The sequence below is a fragment of the Gambusia affinis genome, linkage group LG08 (assembly GCF_019740435.1).
Source record: "Gambusia affinis linkage group LG08, SWU_Gaff_1.0, whole genome shotgun sequence".
Lineage (NCBI taxonomy): Eukaryota > Metazoa > Chordata > Actinopteri > Cyprinodontiformes > Poeciliidae > Gambusia > Gambusia affinis.
The window spans coordinates 14,592,314-14,610,421 of record NC_057875.1 but is presented as its reverse complement, the minus strand read 5'-3'; the positions used below and the strand labels follow the sequence as shown (position 1 = coordinate 14,610,421).

Genomic DNA, 18,108 nt, shown 5'->3' with positions numbered 1-18,108 from the left:
GTCCATCATTTATTAACTTCTCAGCAAAATCATCCCTGACAAAGCACTACTGTCCATAGTGTGCCATTAGCAGGAATCATCATCCTCCTCCTCTGCAGCCTAGACTTTCTCATGCTATCCATGGAGCTGAAAGAGTTTGAAAATATAGTTGGATGTTGGATTACAGAATCCAGGGAGTGCAGGATCTGTAACCGATTTGACAATTAAGCTCATACGCTGTCCCCTCCCTCCACTTGTACTTTTGGTTATTTATTTACTCCCAGGTTTTATTACACAAATGCGTATTTGCGTGTGTGTGTGTCGGCATGTGTGTGTGTTTGTGAAGTCAGAGGGTGGGGGCGAGGTAAAAGAGGGGTTATTGCACACATCAAGATGGGGCAGTTCAGGTTTCTGTGGCTGTGATTCTGGTCCAGACTACATCCTCTCTTCGCTCTCTGGATGCTTTGGAGCTGGATGGGCAGCTGAGAGCGGCTAGCCGTCAGCAGACCTCTGCTGTTTTCAGCTTCGGACATTATCCACTGACACCTGCCAACTTATTGGATGGAGCACTTGTGACACAACTAATGCTTTCTTCTGCTGATTCACCTTAAACTACCAAAGTTTGGAGATCTGCTCCTAGTCAATGTACATTGCACTAACCTCATCACCACCAGAAATGAAGTAAGTAATTAAAATTTTCAATTTTAGTTACAATATACCATTTTCTTTGTTTTTACTTTTTTATCAATAGTTTTTTTTTATTTATTTTTTTTTATAATACTGTTATTGTTTCTTAAGGAGTTAATGTACCAATTACGCATTTTAGTCAGGGTAATTGTTTTAGAACCTTTTAGAAAAGAGTACCAAATAAATTATTGTTATTGTTTTTCATTCTTGAAGTGAACAGAAAATTGAAAACATAACAATATAAATGCAATATATTGTATACAACACATTAAAAATATAATGCCTGAATTATGATATCCCATTTAACAAATTTTTTATATTCCACACAGTTTCACATTTTATTCTTTCCACTAACAGTTTGTAACTTAAATTCCTAATTAAATCAACCCAATCACATTCAAAAAATTAATTATGATGATAAAGAGGCTTTGGAAATATATAATAACCATTAATTATTTTTTGTCTATTTGAATTTTGCTTTTCTAGGACTGTCTTTGAAAACAGTCAATTCTTTTCTCAATTATGAAATTTTATTTGCATTTTTAAAAGAGCATATAGGTCGTTCAAATGTAAAATTGTGAAGTTTTCATTAAATGATGGAAAAAGCTTAACAATAAATGTTTTTGCGATTCAATCTGTTTGAAGCTCAACTTGCAGTACTGCTTTATATTCATCTGTTCAGTTCTTCTATCTCATTCGTCTCTGAGTCGAAGGGAAAGGTGTTAATGAGAAGATCTGGCTCACTTCCTCACTCTGACCTAAAAATAATGAAGGGAGAGCAAAAACGGAGCATCCATGTTACATTTATCATTCCTTCTGTTAGGAGATAAATTATTTGGTACTACACCAAAATTTTAAGTTTATGAATTCCTTATTTGAAATAGGGAGAGGACAATGATGCAATTCAGCTGTTTGCTCTTTCTCATTTGCACTTCACTTATTATTTTGAGATTATTAGAAGTAGATTTGACTACTTTAACAGGAGGCGGACCAGGTGGTCTTCCTATGTTGTAGTTTTCTCACACATCGCTGGAGGAAAACTTTGTGTGTAAGCTTAACTGTGGTGTTTTCAAGTGGGGCTATTTTTAACCTCTCACATAACAATGCCATTAAAATGAGTTTTATTCTTTTATTCTCATCAAATCCATGACAGAGGTAAAGAAACATACTTTTCTTGCAAGAAAGGGTTATCACAGGAATTTTGGTGAAAAACATATATCGATTTGAAGCATCTACTATTCAGACACTACTCCTAAAATGTCAACAATTTGTTCCAATGTGTCTCCCTGTGTAAATGAATTTGTCTAAAAGTCGTGTCAAATACAGATTTGTTTTCTCATGATATCTCCTTGTGATTGCAGGAGACAGTTTTAACCCCCACTTACTAAAAAAGCTAGCCAGCCATTGTGTTCCCACAGTAATGACAAATCATTCTTATCTTGTGTATCTTTTTTTTTAAACACACCTGTAGAATTGAAAGATGGTAAATGGTTCTTCAGTGCATTTATAACAGACTGCTTTAGTCCAACCTGATTGGAAGTCTGTCATCACCAGAGGGAAGAACATGAACTGTTTCCTGTCTTACTTCAAAATAAGAGTCCCCTAATAGGTCTCTTTCTTATCAAGGTTTGGCAACAATAATTCATGCACCTTCACCAGACGAAGTTGTTGACATCAACTGAAAAGTGCTTCATGCTTCAGTTCAACATGAAATATCAATTTCATGTTGCTACTGTTCATTTTTCAGTCATTTTCTTGTGTACATACTGTTTTGTTTTTGGATTAATTTAGATTATCCATTATCTTCTAGAAAGAAGATTAACTGAACAACTGTATGTATGTATGGATTAGAATTGTCAGTACTGAAAAAATATAAATAATGAGCAACAGACATGACTTTACCAAATGCTTAGCACATCGTTGGAAAGGGGGGCAATTATCAAGCTGCATAATCTTGTCAAGTTCCATCTGTTGGATGCCATAGTAACCGCAGTGTTCAAGTGACAGCTTGGCAACAGTTGAATGCTTCACATGTTTTTGTTACGCTGCTTTTTTGGAAACTTTTTGGAGTTTGTAGAGAAGACAATTAAAATCATGCTGCTATCACTGTAAAATTCCCAATCAAAACAAGTTATATGGCATAACATGTTTTTTGTAACCTGTAACTGTAAACATCAATGGATCATTTTATTAGCATTTATTAAATTCTTCTCTTTTGTGTTTTCTTTTTGCCGCAGTGCCAACAGTATGCCTAAACAAGTGGAGGTGAGGATGCATGAGAGCCACCTGGAGCCCATTGAGGCGAGGCCCCGGTCCAAATGTGCCCAAATCTGCTCCAAAATGTTCAAGAACCTCCTGCTCACGCTCACAGTCCTTGGTAAGGAGAATATTTTTTTCTCCCTCAGGCGTATGATAAAAATCTACAGCTAGCTTACAGCGTGAGGAGGAGATGCCATCTGTGTTCAGTGTACCAGACAGTAAGCTGACTGGGTGTTCTGACCTTCTGCAGCACGATGCCACCTGTTGCTATGAGTTGTGTGTCGCCACACACAAGTCACCCAAACAAACCTACAAAGTATTGTGATTACTGCTGTAGCTCTTTGTGTTGAAGGAGGAGAATTAATAAACACTAAAGGGCGTGGCATGTTCTGGTTGCTGAACAGATCTTTAATTAGATTACTTTTATGCCTTTTCATGGCCACCAGTGACACATTACTTTCTAATTCTGAGGTTTTGGAAATTTCTTCCAGTGAGGAATTTAAAAAGTTTTGGACAGTCCAGTTTTTCTGAACATCTCAATCACACAACTCTCATAAAGTGAGTCAAGAGGATAATAGATCCCCTGTCACATCAGTACTAAAGAATAAGGCTCTGTAAAGGAGTAAGCGACTGGTCAGTGAGAAGGTCAAAGAGAAAAGCTCAATTCTGAAACACAGAGTGTCTAAAATCCACCGGATGTTGGCAGCCCCAGGATGTTACTGGTGCTTTTCTACTGGCTGCGCACCAACAGTCACACAGACACAGAGGACAGCAGCTGGCTCTAGTCAGACCAGATGGATGACAAATTTACATTCTGGCAATAATTGTGCAGATAGAGAATGACTTCTACTATATATATTAAGACTAAGATATATGTCAGCCAGATTTACCGATCTTAAGGTTTATGCATCTAAATATAGGTTTTCTAAGTTATATGCCAGCTCTCTCAGTCTCCAGTTTGCTTGTCTGAAGCTCTCACATGTGTGTTATCAAAATGCAGAGGAGGAAACAAAGGTAATAATTTGACACTTGAAATAACTACAAGAACTGATAAAGGTTTCTATTGTTTTAGTTGTTTTACAGATAAATTGTTGCAAAATGAAAAAATGAATGTTTACAATTTTCTCAAGTAATAGTTGTGGTTAATGCACCTCAAACTACACAATTCTTAGTGAAAATAGAGTTGCAACCCGTTATTTATATACACCCTATAAAAGATTTATTCTTCCTCACTGCCTGACTGAAAATTAGTTTTAACTTTTCTGGCTGGTTGGGGATTAACAGCATTTTGCTATTTGCTAAATATCGGAATAAATAATAATACAATTTATTTTCAGATTTTTTATTTTTTATTTTTTCATTTAAAATATCCCAACTGTGTTTACTTTGCAGTTGGGATGGTGTAAACAGTATTGTAATTTTTTTAAATATTTACCCTAAATGATCATAATGGCCAAACACTTCAATAGTTTTATCAGTTGGCAGGGTATACATGTAGCAAAAGGCTTTTGTCCCAAAGTTTGTGTCTAAACTGAATGTGCTTCATGTGGCTTTGGTGAAAAACAGCTTCTTCCTAACTGAATGTCACTTTGCCACTGTCAACAGTACAATGATACTCTCTTTAACAGCTTCAGCAAGAATCTTCACAATGACTTTTGCTTTTGTTCTGGTGTTGGTTTGCACGTTTCACCCCAAAACACATTTAAATTTCAGAACTCCTCTCCTTAGTCAACATTATAATTGCTGGACATTCGTACTGTGTTTATATTCGGGTATAACTGTATCAATAGATGAACTTGGTAGTTTCAGACATCTGGAAATTGGATCCACAGATGAACAAGACATTTTTTTTTTCTTGAGTAATGTTATTTTTTTCCGTTATGTTACACAATGAAATAGTATGTTTGATGTGTTGTCTTACAGTAAATGCATTCAGAGGTGTGCCTTCAGGTAACTGAAATAGTCTGAATAGCCAGAATACCACAAAAGTAATTCCCAGATGTATACAAAATCATGTCGTCATTATATGGGCTCTTGTACATTTTTGAAAGTCATCATAATCTTAGTGTATACATTTTGAATTTTAAAAAGGTACTTAAAATTTCTCAAAAAATCTACCCTCATTGTTGTTGCATTCAGCAACTGGAGATTACCATGGTAATTCTAACTGATTTAAACTGCAGAGGTGTGTTTTTCTACACAGAGTACATAAATATATAGTTTCAACTTAATAAAAAAAAATCTCTGGAGCTATGACTACACTATGACTATGACTATAGCAGGCCCTATGAGCTTGTTACCTGTCAAATATATTGACAGTGTAGTTGAAACAAGAAAGTATGGCTGGTTCCCAAGGGTTCACAGGAGAAGCACATCTGTGATTTGCAGGGTTTCCTGTGAGCAAACCACAGAAAAACTGTAAAAATTATTTTATTTACAGACAAGTGCAGTAGTGTAAGTTTTCATCCATTGTCCAAATGAAACATTGACCTATTTCTTTAGTATTCTGTGGAATTTGAAAATGCTAAAAGAAAAAGTTCTTGAAGTTAGATTTCTTGTGATTATTACATATGCCAAACCTGACAATCTGATATGCTGCATCTTTCAAAGAAATCTGATCTGGTTTTGGTTTTATCTTGTCAACTGACTGTGCTTGTCAAATGTGCAGCCAACAGGATCTTTTTTTACCCTAAACAGCTGACTTGAGAAGGTGGGAGTAGATACTGAGTTGTCTTGCAAGACAAAGAACCACAGAAGCAAAAACAACTGATTGAAAATTATTAGAATTTTTATATTAAGTAGTGTAGTTTTCTCCATTGAGATTTTTTTCCCCCTTGCTTAGATTAAAATGCATTTTTCATTAAGTGATTATGAATTTTTAAGTTATTCCCACTCCTTTCATTTTAGGTGTGATTCTGGGAGCTGTATCAGGGATGCTGCTGCGTGTCGCCTCTCCAATTCATCCGGACATTGTCATGGTGATTGCCTTTCCTGGAGATATTCTGATGAGGATGCTGAAGATGTTGATCTTGCCTCTCATTATCTCCAGCTTAATCACAGGTGCCGACTTTATCACAATCAAAAACGTGTGCTTTTAAATTCTCAAGGAAAAGCAATGTTGCTCATTTTGACTGGATGCTTTCTTTTGTTCCATTTTCTCTGTTGTAGTACTACTGCAACATACTTGATGGTGATCTTAGAGTCACCAAGTAGCATTTGTTTTGATTTCTTTATTCTTACATATTATGTCAATTTCTTCATTGAACTAGAAATGATCAGATAAACATCTTGCTTGTGTGCGGTACAGGGCTTGCTGGCCTGGACGCCAAATCTAGTGGTCGCCTGGGAACCAGAGCTATGGTTTACTACATGACCACCACTGTTATTGCTGCTGTCCTGGGTGTCATCCTGGTGCTAGTCATCCATCCTGGCAACCCCAAACTGAAGGAAAATCTGGGCGAGGGCGAGAAAAACGATGATGTGTCCAGCTTGGATGCCTTCTTCGATCTGATAAGGAATCTTTTCCCAGAAAACCTGGTGCAAGCCTGCTTTCAACAGGTAGAAGATGAGATTGTGTTTATAGAGTCCATTGTAATTGTAAAGTTATCATTATAATATCATGTTAAACTAGAAGAAAGTTCTATTTATTTCATTGAAATAAGTTAGCTTATTTCTTACTTTTACCTTTAAGTCTGATCAGCTGTTAAACTGTAAAGATTATGATGGAAATTTGGTTAGTTGGATCCGTCCACTCTGAGCACTCTAAGAACGACCATAACGCTTCCATTCAAAGTGTGACAGCAAATGCAAAACAGGTGTAGATAATATAAGGCCTATCTTTAGCATAGAACAATGCATCTTAATACTTGTTGTTGGTTTGTTTTCTTCTGTTGTTTTCTTCTATTTAGACCCTATGCTGACCCAACAGAATATGTTCTACATAGCAACATAGCTAGATATATCCTGACAGAAATAAAGCTAGATGCTTTCTAAAAAAAAAATTAACAAGAGGTTATTTTCAATAAAACTGTTACGTTAGAAAACTGTAACGTAAGCATTACATTACACTTTGTATAATTAGGTCATAAAATATTTTAAAACCAATTAGGGAGCTCTGATGGTTTTTATTTTCTGATGAGGATGCTGATCAGAAAATAAGAAGAGAATTCTGCATCTTATTTTTATTTTTTATTTTTTTTGTTCCAGATCCAAACAGTCACCAAAAAAGTTGAGGTGGTTGTGGAAGAGGAAGTTAATGTCACCACTGTGGAGGGCCTGGTGGCTAACATTACCAAGGAGCCACAGTTTATCATCAAAAAGTCACTTCAGTACAAAAGTGGCATGAATGTTTTGGGTATGTAACAGAGGGCCCCCTGGGACCTCAAAGTTAACTGCACACATTTGTACCGTTAAAATTTAACATCAAATTTATGTTAAAATCATCATGCTAGCTGTAAGAAAGCTAACATTTGCTGATGGGCAGAGAACCCCAAGCTTCTTGTGATGAAAATGTAATTTATTTGCTGTTGAGGCATTTTCATCAACTAAAACAAGTGAGCTCACCAAATTCATTTCTCATACTTGGCATTGTAAATATCTTTATACATTTGCTGCCTACTTCCTACTGAAGTCGCCCTCCATTGCATCTATTCTGATGCATTCATAATTTTCTGCTGCAGGTATGATTGGTTTCTTTATTGCATTTGGCATCTGCATGGGCAAGATGGGAGACAAGGCCAGACTCATGATTGAATTCTTCAATATCCTCAATGAGATTGTGATGAAACTTGTCATCATGATCATGTGGTTGGTATCTCTCATGAATTTCTTTGAACCATTTCAAAACCCATTTCACTGTGCTTGAAAAAAATTAAATATTCATATCAATGCAAATCTTTCATATGTTCTCATCCTCCATCTGCAAACTTCAATGTATTATTTTGGGGCTTTGTATGATATGCTGACATAGTGATTAGGAAGGAATGCGATGGATGATTTTTGTTATCTCTTACAAAAACGAATCCGAAAAGTATGAAAGGTATTCAGCCATCATGAGTCAAAACTGTGCAGATATGTCCTAATGACTCTCTGTGACTTCTGTAGCAAAAGGTGGTTGTACGTTACACATTTTGAGACTGAAATGTTTGCCAATTCGTCTTTCCAAAATAGCTTCATGTCAATCATATAAGATGGAGAACATATTGGAGTATTAATTTTTAAGTTTTACTGAAGTTCCTCAACAGGATATAGGTTCATAGTTTGACTTTGCTCTTCTAATACTTGAATAATAATTGGACATTGTACATTTAGCTTTACGGTTAGGATTGAAACATTGAAAATGCGGATTTTTCATTGAGGTCAAAACCTTTTTTTTTCATATGACCAGAGCATAATTTGCTCTTATGTTTGCTTTGTACCCTGCATGGCTTGTGCCAAACTGCTACTCTTCCATAAAAGTCAGATTTATGGAAGACATGAACCACAGATTTTACATCTGAGCTATGGATCTCTGCAGCTCTCCTACAGTTATCACATGTAACTCTAATTAAATACAATCAAACTTATGGTTGTAAGTTTAAAAAATGTGGAAAGGCTCAAGCTAGCTAAGCTTCCAAAAATTGCAAGAAAGGAACTCCTTTATCTCATGTTATTTTGAAACATATCTAAGGGATATTACATCATAATCACAGTGCTCTTACAACTTGTTTTGATTTTGCTTTTCACTTTAATTTCAAAGTAACAATAAATTGTTTCTCACCCAATAAGGTACTCTCCCTTTGGTATTGCCTGTCTGATTTGTGGCAAGATCATCTCCATTAAGGACCTGGAGGTGGTGGCAAGGCAGCTTGGCATGTACATGGTGACTGTGATTATTGGTCTGATCATCCACGGCGCAATCTTCCTGCCCAGCATTTATTTTGTCATCACAAGGAAAAACCCCTTCACCTTCTTCTTGGGAATCTTCCAGGCCTGGATCACTGCTCTAGGAACAGCTTCCAGGTCAGCATGAATAAGGATCAATGGGTGAACAAATCATTGTGTATACTTGTTTTTAGAAATAATTTGTGCGTGGTTATATGCGTTTATAGTCCTCCTTGTTTTTTGCTTTTATCTCCAGTGCTGGCACACTTCCTGTCACATTCCGTTGCCTGGAGGAGAATTTGGGCATTGACAAAAGAGTCACTCGTTTTGTGCTCCCAGTAGGTGCCACCATCAATATGGATGGAACTGCTCTCTATGAGGCTGTGGCGGCCATCTTTATTGCCCAGATGAATGGTGTGAATCTTGATCCTGGTCAGATTGTCACAGTCAGGTAAGAAGAGCGTTCTTTTTATTTCGATATATATATATATATATATTTTTTTATTTTATTTTTTTTTTACTCGATTCAAGGTTCAAAGAGTCTCTAGATTGTTAATGAGAAGCATGCCTTTGTCAGTAAATCAAAAATAACAAAGAAAGTAATACAGTTTGAGTTGAGAAGAGTGGATGAATTAATCAGTAAACTATGAAGAATGTGTGGTTAGAAACAATCCTTAAATACAACAATTAAAGTGAAGCACATAAACCAGCATGAGGAAGTAGCAATAGTGTCGAGTCTCATGCTAGGCAGGAAGATAAACAGCGGGTACATGCTCTCTTTCATCGATCTCTGCCAGAAGACTCTTCTCATATTAGAGTGAGTTGAAGATGGATGACCCTAGTTCTGACATTTGTATGGCACACAAATCAATGAAGCTTCAAAATAAACATCCCATCTTCCACATTTTGGAATCAAATCAGGTTCTCCCCAGGCTTGTACTTTATGCAGCCTAAAGAAAGAGCCAGTATGAATACAATGCCTTTTTTTCGCCTTTATAGATTTTCTCTGTTTTCACTTTTTTATCGCATTTAAATATTACAAATTATGAACCTTTAATATTATCATAAAAATAACCAGAGTAAATAAATAGACCTTTTAGAAATTACTTAAATGCAACCAATATCAAATAGTAGTTTTGGATGAAAAAAATATCAAAAGGCTTTTCAAGACTTTTGAGGAGACATTTTGTATGCTGAAGAGATAAAAGGAGAACTATCTGGAATGTCCAATCTGTTACATTTTCCACAGAAGTTGACATTTTTGTGAAATGTCGTCAAAAATGATGGCAGAGATGTTGTTCCTTTAGAACTTGGATGACTTACTGTAATTGACAGACTCATAAATCTTGATGTCTGACAGAAACCCAGGTGTTGACTTTAAGTAGCGGTTAACAGTGATCAAAAGCACGTCAGCAAGTCCACTTTCTAATAACTTAGGATGGAAAAAAATAAAGATTTGGAGTGCAGGTAAAGTCTAAAATTTAACCCAACCGAGATACGAGGTCAACCAGGTTGGTGTTGACAGCATTTTCACTTGGTAAAGCGCTCTTAACTAATTTGAAAACTGCATTCCGGTTACATTTTCTGAATCTCTGAAACATGGAGTAAAATAAAAAGGAATTTTTTTTTTTTTTTTTGCAACTCTGTATGTTATGGTTTTTGAGATTTGGAGTTTTAATGGTCATAGTTCATTTTTAGAGATCTACATAATTTATTTTCTTTTTCTTCAGTCTGACAGCCACCCTCGCCAGTGTTGGAGCAGCCAGTATTCCCAGTGCCGGCCTCGTGACTATGCTGTTGATCCTTACCGCCGTTGGCTTACCAACCCAGGATATCAGTTTGCTGGTTGCTGTTGACTGGTTATTGTGAGTCTTAAGCGTCTATTCTGGTTGTATTTTGTTCATATAATAGATTTCGTATATTATATTGTGCACAAAAAATTTATGATGTCTTTAATATCATGGTTTGTTTCTCCTCAGGGATCGTTTCAGGACCTCAGTGAATGTGGTGGGTGACTCCTACGGTGCAGGGATTGTGTACCATCTGTCCAAAGCTGAGCTGGATGAGCTGGATGCGCACATGGCTAAATCAGACGACATCGAAATGATGACAAAGACCCAGTCCTATTATGACGACATGAAGAACCACCACGAGAACAATTCCAACCAGTGCGTCTTAACCGCAACTTCTTCTACAGCTGCTACTGCCAATGCTAACAATTCTGTCTTAGTAGATGAATGCAAGGTACTATTAACGCTTTCTGACATAGAACTTCAATATAACCCGCTGGAGTTGCATGCACATCCTGCAGCTTTGCTTCATTCTGCTCGCTTTGCACCGAGTCTTTGTAAGCAGAGATGCACTTGCATACACTCTTCATTTCACATGTGTACCAAGTTTGTTTACTCCTCTGGAACAGCCACTTTTGTGTTTAAAGATTATTCAACATTTAAAACACAGTTCAAAACATAGTTGATGTGCTTGCAAAGAAAATTAAAAATAGATCAGCTATCCCCATAAGGCGACTTATGGCACGAAGTATGAACTTCCTCAATATAATTCTGGGAAATTATTTAGCAGTGTCACATCTAACATAAGTTCAGAGTAGCTCAATAAACACAGCCATAGTTTCAATTTAAAAGTTTCTATAAATATTTTAGTTGCTATTTTCCGTTTATTCAACATAGTATCCAGCGGGCTTACTTCACTTTATCTTGTTTTGTGGCTGATCATAAATGTTTAATACATTTTTACTCATTTATCCTTTTAATTTAAAATCCAGTGATGGGAAGTGTTGCATAATTAGCAGCTCATACATAAGTAATGCACACCTCTCCATCCCACCAAAAGTGATTAAGTGCTCTCACACAGTCTCTTTGTCCCAGCTCTGAGAACTCTGCAGCGAAATCAAAAGTTATTGTAACACTAATGTGGAACAGATCACAGGTTAAATCTCAGCCATAGATGTTTTTTTGTGTGTGTTTTTTTTACCTTCATACTATTATTTGCACACATGGGCAGAAAAAGTCAGATGATAAAATTTGCATTTCTTAAGTTATATAGAGTGTTGCCAAGCAACACTGTAAACTAGTAAAAAATATAACCACATGTTTTCAGTGTTCAAATTTTAAATATTATTATTTTTTTATGTTTATATGTGACACAAAGGCATGGTACTTCCAGGATTTACATTTTCATTATTTGTATTTATTTATGTTTTTTTTTTAATTTTTTATGTACATACCATGACTCACATTGCTAACCCTGCTTCACACTGCTTAGAAGACTTGCAAAAAAGACAAAATATAACAATACATTTATTTATTATTTTTTTATTTGTACATTGTTTAAATTGATGTGTATATTTTGTATGAACCATTAAGATTTTATTTTGCTTCATCATATATTTACTTTTTCATTTTAAGTTTTGTGGCATTGTTATTAACCTTAATATACAAAATAATCACATTCGTAGTTTATTCCCAAGTCAAACACTTCCATTGCCATGAGCATTATCCTTGTTGGTTGTCCAGAGGTTCCCATAATTTGCTATTTCTGCTTCTTGTAAAAGAAAACAAACAAACCTGAATGGTTTTTTATTTGCTAAAATATTAACAAAGTAAGAAAAGTACAAGATACATACAAAGTGATGACTGTTTTGTACATGGACTGTAAAGAATTTATAACTACAAGTTTTAAAATATGACCCACCTTTTTCAGGGGACTGTCAGTAAACTCAGAGCAAAACATGTAGTGATACTTATTGCAGCAGTAAGAAAATCAATCAAACATTGGATTTGTGTGCAAACGTCCCTCTCCCTTATATTTTTCGGTAATCCTGTCAGACTTTCTTGTTTTGATAGTTCTCTGATGCAACATTTATTCGGGCTTTGACAAGTTAATAACTACAAATGCATATATTCAAACAGCCAGTAAGAAAATATAACGCAAATTAAAAAGTTTACCGATTTTAAATTGTGCCCATGGACAGTTTTTTATGTACCCAGATAGAACAACCAGAAATTATCCATTTTCAATTTTTCAGCTTATTTTATGCAATATACTGTCATGTTGAGGAGCAATGACTTGGTCAAAAATAGAAAAAAAAATACTAACCAAGGTTAGTAAAAAGATTAAAAGATTTAGAAGAAGAAACTTTGGCTGCTTGGAAAAACACATAAAAACATTTTAAAAAATCATATATATATATATATATATATATATATATATATATATATGGTCTAATCCCACTTTCCTTTAAATGTTATTAGCCATAAATAGAGTAGAGTAAACAATGACTCTATGACTCTATTCAAATGTGACAAGCAGTCACAAAAAGTTTATAAAATAGCATTCACATAAACCACCTCTGAGAGTTTGAGATTGAAGTTGTCCTAACATTGGTATTCACATTAACTTTAACTTCAAGCGTCTATGATTGATCAAGTGTCTATGTGCTGCAGTAACATATTAACTGTTTTTCCTTTAACAACACCTGCAAATGTTCTAAATTCTCCTGTGACTGTGAAATTACCTGTATTCTTTAACATGTGCCATGGATGAGCTGCTTAGATCTTCCTGCTGACTGCTTGCAGGTAACCTCAGCCGCTAACGGTTCTGCTGCGGAGTGCACGATTGTGGAGGAGGAACCATGGAAACATGAATAATGGCAGCGCAGAGATCCCCCTGCTCCTGGGCTCCACGAGCTTTCCTATCTGGTGATAAAACAAGAAGAGTGAATGAAAAGTCACATGAACAGAACTACTAATGTTTTTTTTTTTTATGTAGTTTTATTTTTTTTACTCTTAGTCCCTTTAAGAAGTTTTTGTATTTTTGTCCATCTGACTGGTATATTATACTAATTCACATAACAGTGAACTGACAACAGAGTTATACCTCACCTGTTAGAGCGCAGAAACACATCCTGTATACCAGATACTTGCACAACATACTTCAAGGCTTGGGGGGGGAGAAAGAGAGAATTATTATTACGGTAGATATTTTTTTCAGTTCAGTTTATGTTTATATGAAAAGCAACAATGTAGTTGTGCAACACACATGCACTGAGGGTATCTTCCATATTTTATAAAGATGGCTCCTTTTTCTGAGCGGGAGGATGAGTGGGAACCACACCAATAATTGATACAACTGATTTTATCTGTGTTGAACATGGTGTATTTACACCTTCATAAAAATCTCTATGGTACATGAATTTACAATGATCAAATACTCTGATCAAAGGAAAATCCCTCCATGCCTCTTCACATACAAGTATTATCACAAAGCACAAATTATTTCCACAAACCAGGATTTGTTTCCTCTCCTTTTTTTTTTGTCTTCTGTGAAGAAAGTCAACATTTTTCTTTCACATGTTGAGAGAGATTTTAAAATAATTTATTTGTGTCAAGAAAGCATGACCAAGTCAAGAATAGGGACCAGACAGGCATAAAGTCAACCGGCTAACAGAAGCCTTTCCTCTGCCTCCTTACGTACTTGCAACACATTGTCACATTTCTTTTGTCTACAATGTGATGCAAGTAAAATCCCTAAAATATTTATAAAGCACTTTTCCCTTTTTTTCCCAGAGTAACTTTATGATGCCAATGCAACTAAAATGTATTTTCATTCCTCAAAAAAAAAAAATGGAATAAAAAAAATATATATATAAGTATTGCACCCTGAAGGAAATGTAGGGACCTTATGGAGCACAATTAATGTCAAAATGCCAAGTTTAATTTGTAGTTAGTGTTTTTTTGTTTTTTGTTTTTTTTGGCCATTGCAACTTTGCTGCATACAAAAATCGATTTACAACAAACAGCAGACACTCAGGCTTTTTATGTTTACCTTAACAGGAATCCTTGTAATGTCGAACTGTTTACTTTATCAGCTAAAGAAAATGGCTTCTTGTTAGCACCATTTTCCAATGCTTTGTCTGAAAAAAAAAAGGGTTTACCTTCAACATTTATACTGAAAGAAATGTGAATATATTGTGGAAAATGAGGATTTCAAGTACACACATTCACATGGTTTTTAAGCTATATTGCACTGGTGGAATCTGTTTATCACCTGTAAGCACAGTCATCCCTGACCATGTATGAAGCACAGTAGGTGAAGCAACAACCATAATTCACAATTACATCATATTTACAGAGGTTTCCTGGTACTGCAATCTGTGTTTATGCCATCAGAGCTCAAGACTGTTTCTACCAACCCTATATGCTGCAGCTGTGTTTTTGTGCCAATCAGAGGATATTTTGGGGGACTCAGAACAGAAACGAGTTAAGCTAAGATAATTCAAACTATCAGGTCGTCTTAGGATAATCTGCCGCTGATCAACTTATAAAAGTGGCAAAAGGTTTTAAACAAAGCAGGGAAAACTGGATATCAACCTTTATTGAAGGGATAGATCAGGATTTTTTAAATGGTCTTCTTCTAAATTGTATTCTGCAGTTGATACCTTCCTTTAGTACAAATTTGAACTGGGTGGTCCCAAAACCTGAAGCTAATGATTAGTTAGGAAGGGCCCACAACCAAAGCAAACTTCTAAAAAATCTCTGGTCTCAGAAATGTCAAAGCTGTTTATCAAACCCATTTTTATTGACTATTAACAGAGGAAATGAAGGTTGGAAGTGGTGCATCACCAGTGGAATCCCTCAGAGCAAAATGGATATGTGCTGCTGTGTTTTCGTCTGCTCTACACATGAGAATTGAGTTTTTGATGAGATTTTTTTAATATATATAAAAACATTTAAAAACGCCATGATTTAACTTAATGAACAAAGTACCCAGAGAAAACTAAAAGCAGTGACGCAAAGGCACTCTTTGTGCATGACCATAACTGCTTTCTAGAAACCACAACAATATTACAGCTGTTTATTATCCCTGCCTTACTTAGTGGGGTTTTTTTTCCTTCAGACTTCAAAAATGAAGTTAATGAGGTAGTAACCAATGAAAATACTTTTTTAAACTCTTTCTTTTTTTACAATAATTTTGGGACAACACTGTGTGAAAATTCTTCTGTTAAAACAACTGTTCAAAGCAAACATGGCAGTTGTTTTAAAAGGCATAAAACGGCATTAGCATGAATTGCTATGGAGGTGCTACAATTGGAGTTGTTTTGTTACAACCTTCTAGGACCTGAATCCTGAACTTTCCCCTCGCCCTGTGTGAGTGAGCAGTGAGACCTTAGTTATGTGAGTTGATTAAGTTGCTTTCTTTTTCCGGTGGATCCTTCTCTGTTTCTTTTTATTTGTGCTGAAATGACAACCATGCCTTGAAGGTGTTCAAATCAAATGTCATTTACTGTAACAAAAGAAAACCTAACTTAGCACTTTGTCCTTTAGCTCTCAAAGTACATTCTCAGTTTACACCTTTTTAAGTTCATTTAACATAAGTGAGGCATGTTTTGAACAACATTGGTGTTCTACTTAACATATTAAAGGACTGATGCATGCTTAGACTAAAAAAAATAAATAAATAAAACACACACATAGACACTCATTAAATCACCTGGGCTTTTATTCCTGAATCACACATATATTAAAAACACTTAAATCTTAAAGGTCAGTCAAGTTTGATCCATATTTCCTGAGCTGCAGAGCACAGAACTGACACCTTTACAGGCTCTTTAAGCCTTACCTTTAGACCTTGTGATATATATATAAAGAAAACTTCTGCAGTGAAGACATAATGCAAATCATAGTGTCACGTAAAGGGACTGAGTGTTGAATGACTACTATGTTCAATATTATGGTTGTAGACGCATGAATTAAATAAAAAGTCTAATTATTTTTTTGCACCACTATCTTAAAAGCATGATATTTTGAAGTGCCTCCATGCACTTTGTGTATATATTGTAGTTAACAGATTTTGCTTTCATTTTATTGATTTGTTTTGTTTCTCTTGAAATTCCATGTAGAAATAAGGTTTCATTCCTGTGACTCGTTGAAATGTAATCAGCTAGAGGAAGGGGGGGAGAAAAAAAACATTCGTTTTGATAGATTAGACGAAATGTATAGAGGACAACATGTAATAAATTGCCTGTCTGATTTTATTTTCTAATTGCTGTTAACTAGCTGTTTAACATTTCTGTCACACATATGATATATAAATATCTTTTCTTTTGTATCTAATGTAAGTGAATGTTTGTTCCATAAAGATATAAGCAGTGTGAATTCATTTTCATTGTACATATATGGATATAATCGTTCTGTTCAGTGGCAATGCAGAGGTTAATTAAAATTGCAGTGATCCTGAATCAAACGCAGTTTGTATGAAAAGAGAGAGGTGGATAAGAAGATAAATAAAGAAAGACAAGAGTAAAAGAAGGTTTCTTGTTTTATAAGGAGGCCAATCTCACTTATTTAGGGTAAAACTGATGTTATGAAGGTATTTAAAGACCAAAAGGGTTAAGTTTGCCCTTGGTGTAGGACACACAGAGAGAGATAAATCATAGCCAAGAAGTTAATCAGAGAGAATAAATACCTGTGCTATTCCTACGCCTACCACAGTAAAGAGCAACAATCCTCAGGGGAATTCTCTGAAACATTTTAAAAGGAAACATGCTGGCTTCTTAGTCTCAGGCATATTTGTTCCACTGATTCACTTAAAGTCAAAAACTTCTTCACACATTCCACCTCTGTTGCACAATCAATGCCAGTGAAGTTTATAGGAATCCCATGTTTTTTATTGCCTTCAGTCTCAATAGATTTTTGACAGGTATGTTGAGAGACCTGATGCCTGCTCAGCTAAATGTTACTGATTAGATGCAAAGTCACTGACAATAAAAAGCTGGAATACTTTTAAACACTTTAAAGTGTCTTTTTGAAGAATTCCATAAGTAGACATGATGGTCTGTTTTATCGCTGCCTTAAATGAGTTGGGGTCTGCCCTTATTGTAATGATGTTGTAATATCAATGTAATGGCAAGAGAGTCTGTGTGTGAGAAATATACAATTGGGTTAAAAAAATAGAATGAAGCATTCTTTCCTCAGATTTTGGTTGATATGAAAACAAAAAATCTGTTTCTACATATCAACAAATGTTGTACCTTTGGTGTACATATACAATTATAACTAATAAATGTTCATAACTAAGTGCTGTTTTGAGATTTTTGAATTGTGTTGACTTTTACAGTTTGTTCTCCTTATGGTACATGAGCACTAATTTAATCTATCTGAACAGTGTTCAATTAGATTGTAGAGTTTAAAGATAAATGACCTAGCTTACACTTCATTGCATTTATTTTATAGTCTTTTTTTCTGCTTAATTTGATGAGACTTCTTCAATAAGGGAACTCAGTGTATGAATACACATCATTTA

General features: G+C 35.3%; 1 protein-coding gene across 3 annotated transcripts; it reads left to right on the top strand.

The window, feature by feature from the left end:
* The first annotated feature begins 369 nt into the window (after nt 1–369).
* Nucleotides 370–17,883, top strand: slc1a2b (solute carrier family 1 member 2b). 3 transcript variants are annotated; one of them, XM_044125323.1, is made up of 11 exons: nt 370–660; nt 2,904–3,043; nt 5,833–5,985; nt 6,233–6,483; nt 7,132–7,279; nt 7,605–7,731; nt 8,692–8,925; nt 9,044–9,238; nt 10,518–10,652; nt 10,767–10,955; nt 13,383–17,883. In XM_044125323.1, the coding sequence occupies exons 1-11, from the start codon at nt 623–625 to the stop codon at nt 13,384–13,386; spliced, it is 1,614 nt and encodes a 537-aa protein (XP_043981258.1). In that variant the 5' UTR covers nt 370–622; the 3' UTR covers nt 13,387–17,883. The 3 variants fall into 3 exon arrangements, with proteins under 3 accessions (XP_043981258.1, XP_043981260.1, XP_043981257.1); XM_044125325.1 differs by having other exon boundaries at nt 385–660; nt 10,767–11,031; XM_044125322.1 differs by lacking the exon at nt 370–660 and adding an exon at nt 2,670–2,774.
* Nucleotides 17,884–18,108: the final 225 nt, after the last annotated feature.

What these genes read in the sequence shown, in the direction of transcription:
- slc1a2b (XM_044125325.1), top strand. Translation starts at nt 623, where the DNA reads ATGTACATTGCACTAACCTCATCACCACCAGAAATGAA. An exon ending in GCTCACGCTCACAGTCCTTG is followed by an intron (nt 3,044 to 5,832) that starts GTAAGGAGAATA and finishes CTTTCATTTTAG; the next exon opens with GTGTGATTCTGGGAGCTGTA. An exon ending in TATCTCCAGCTTAATCACAG is followed by an intron (nt 5,986 to 6,232) that starts GTGCCGACTTTA and finishes TGTGCGGTACAG; the next exon opens with GGCTTGCTGGCCTGGACGCC.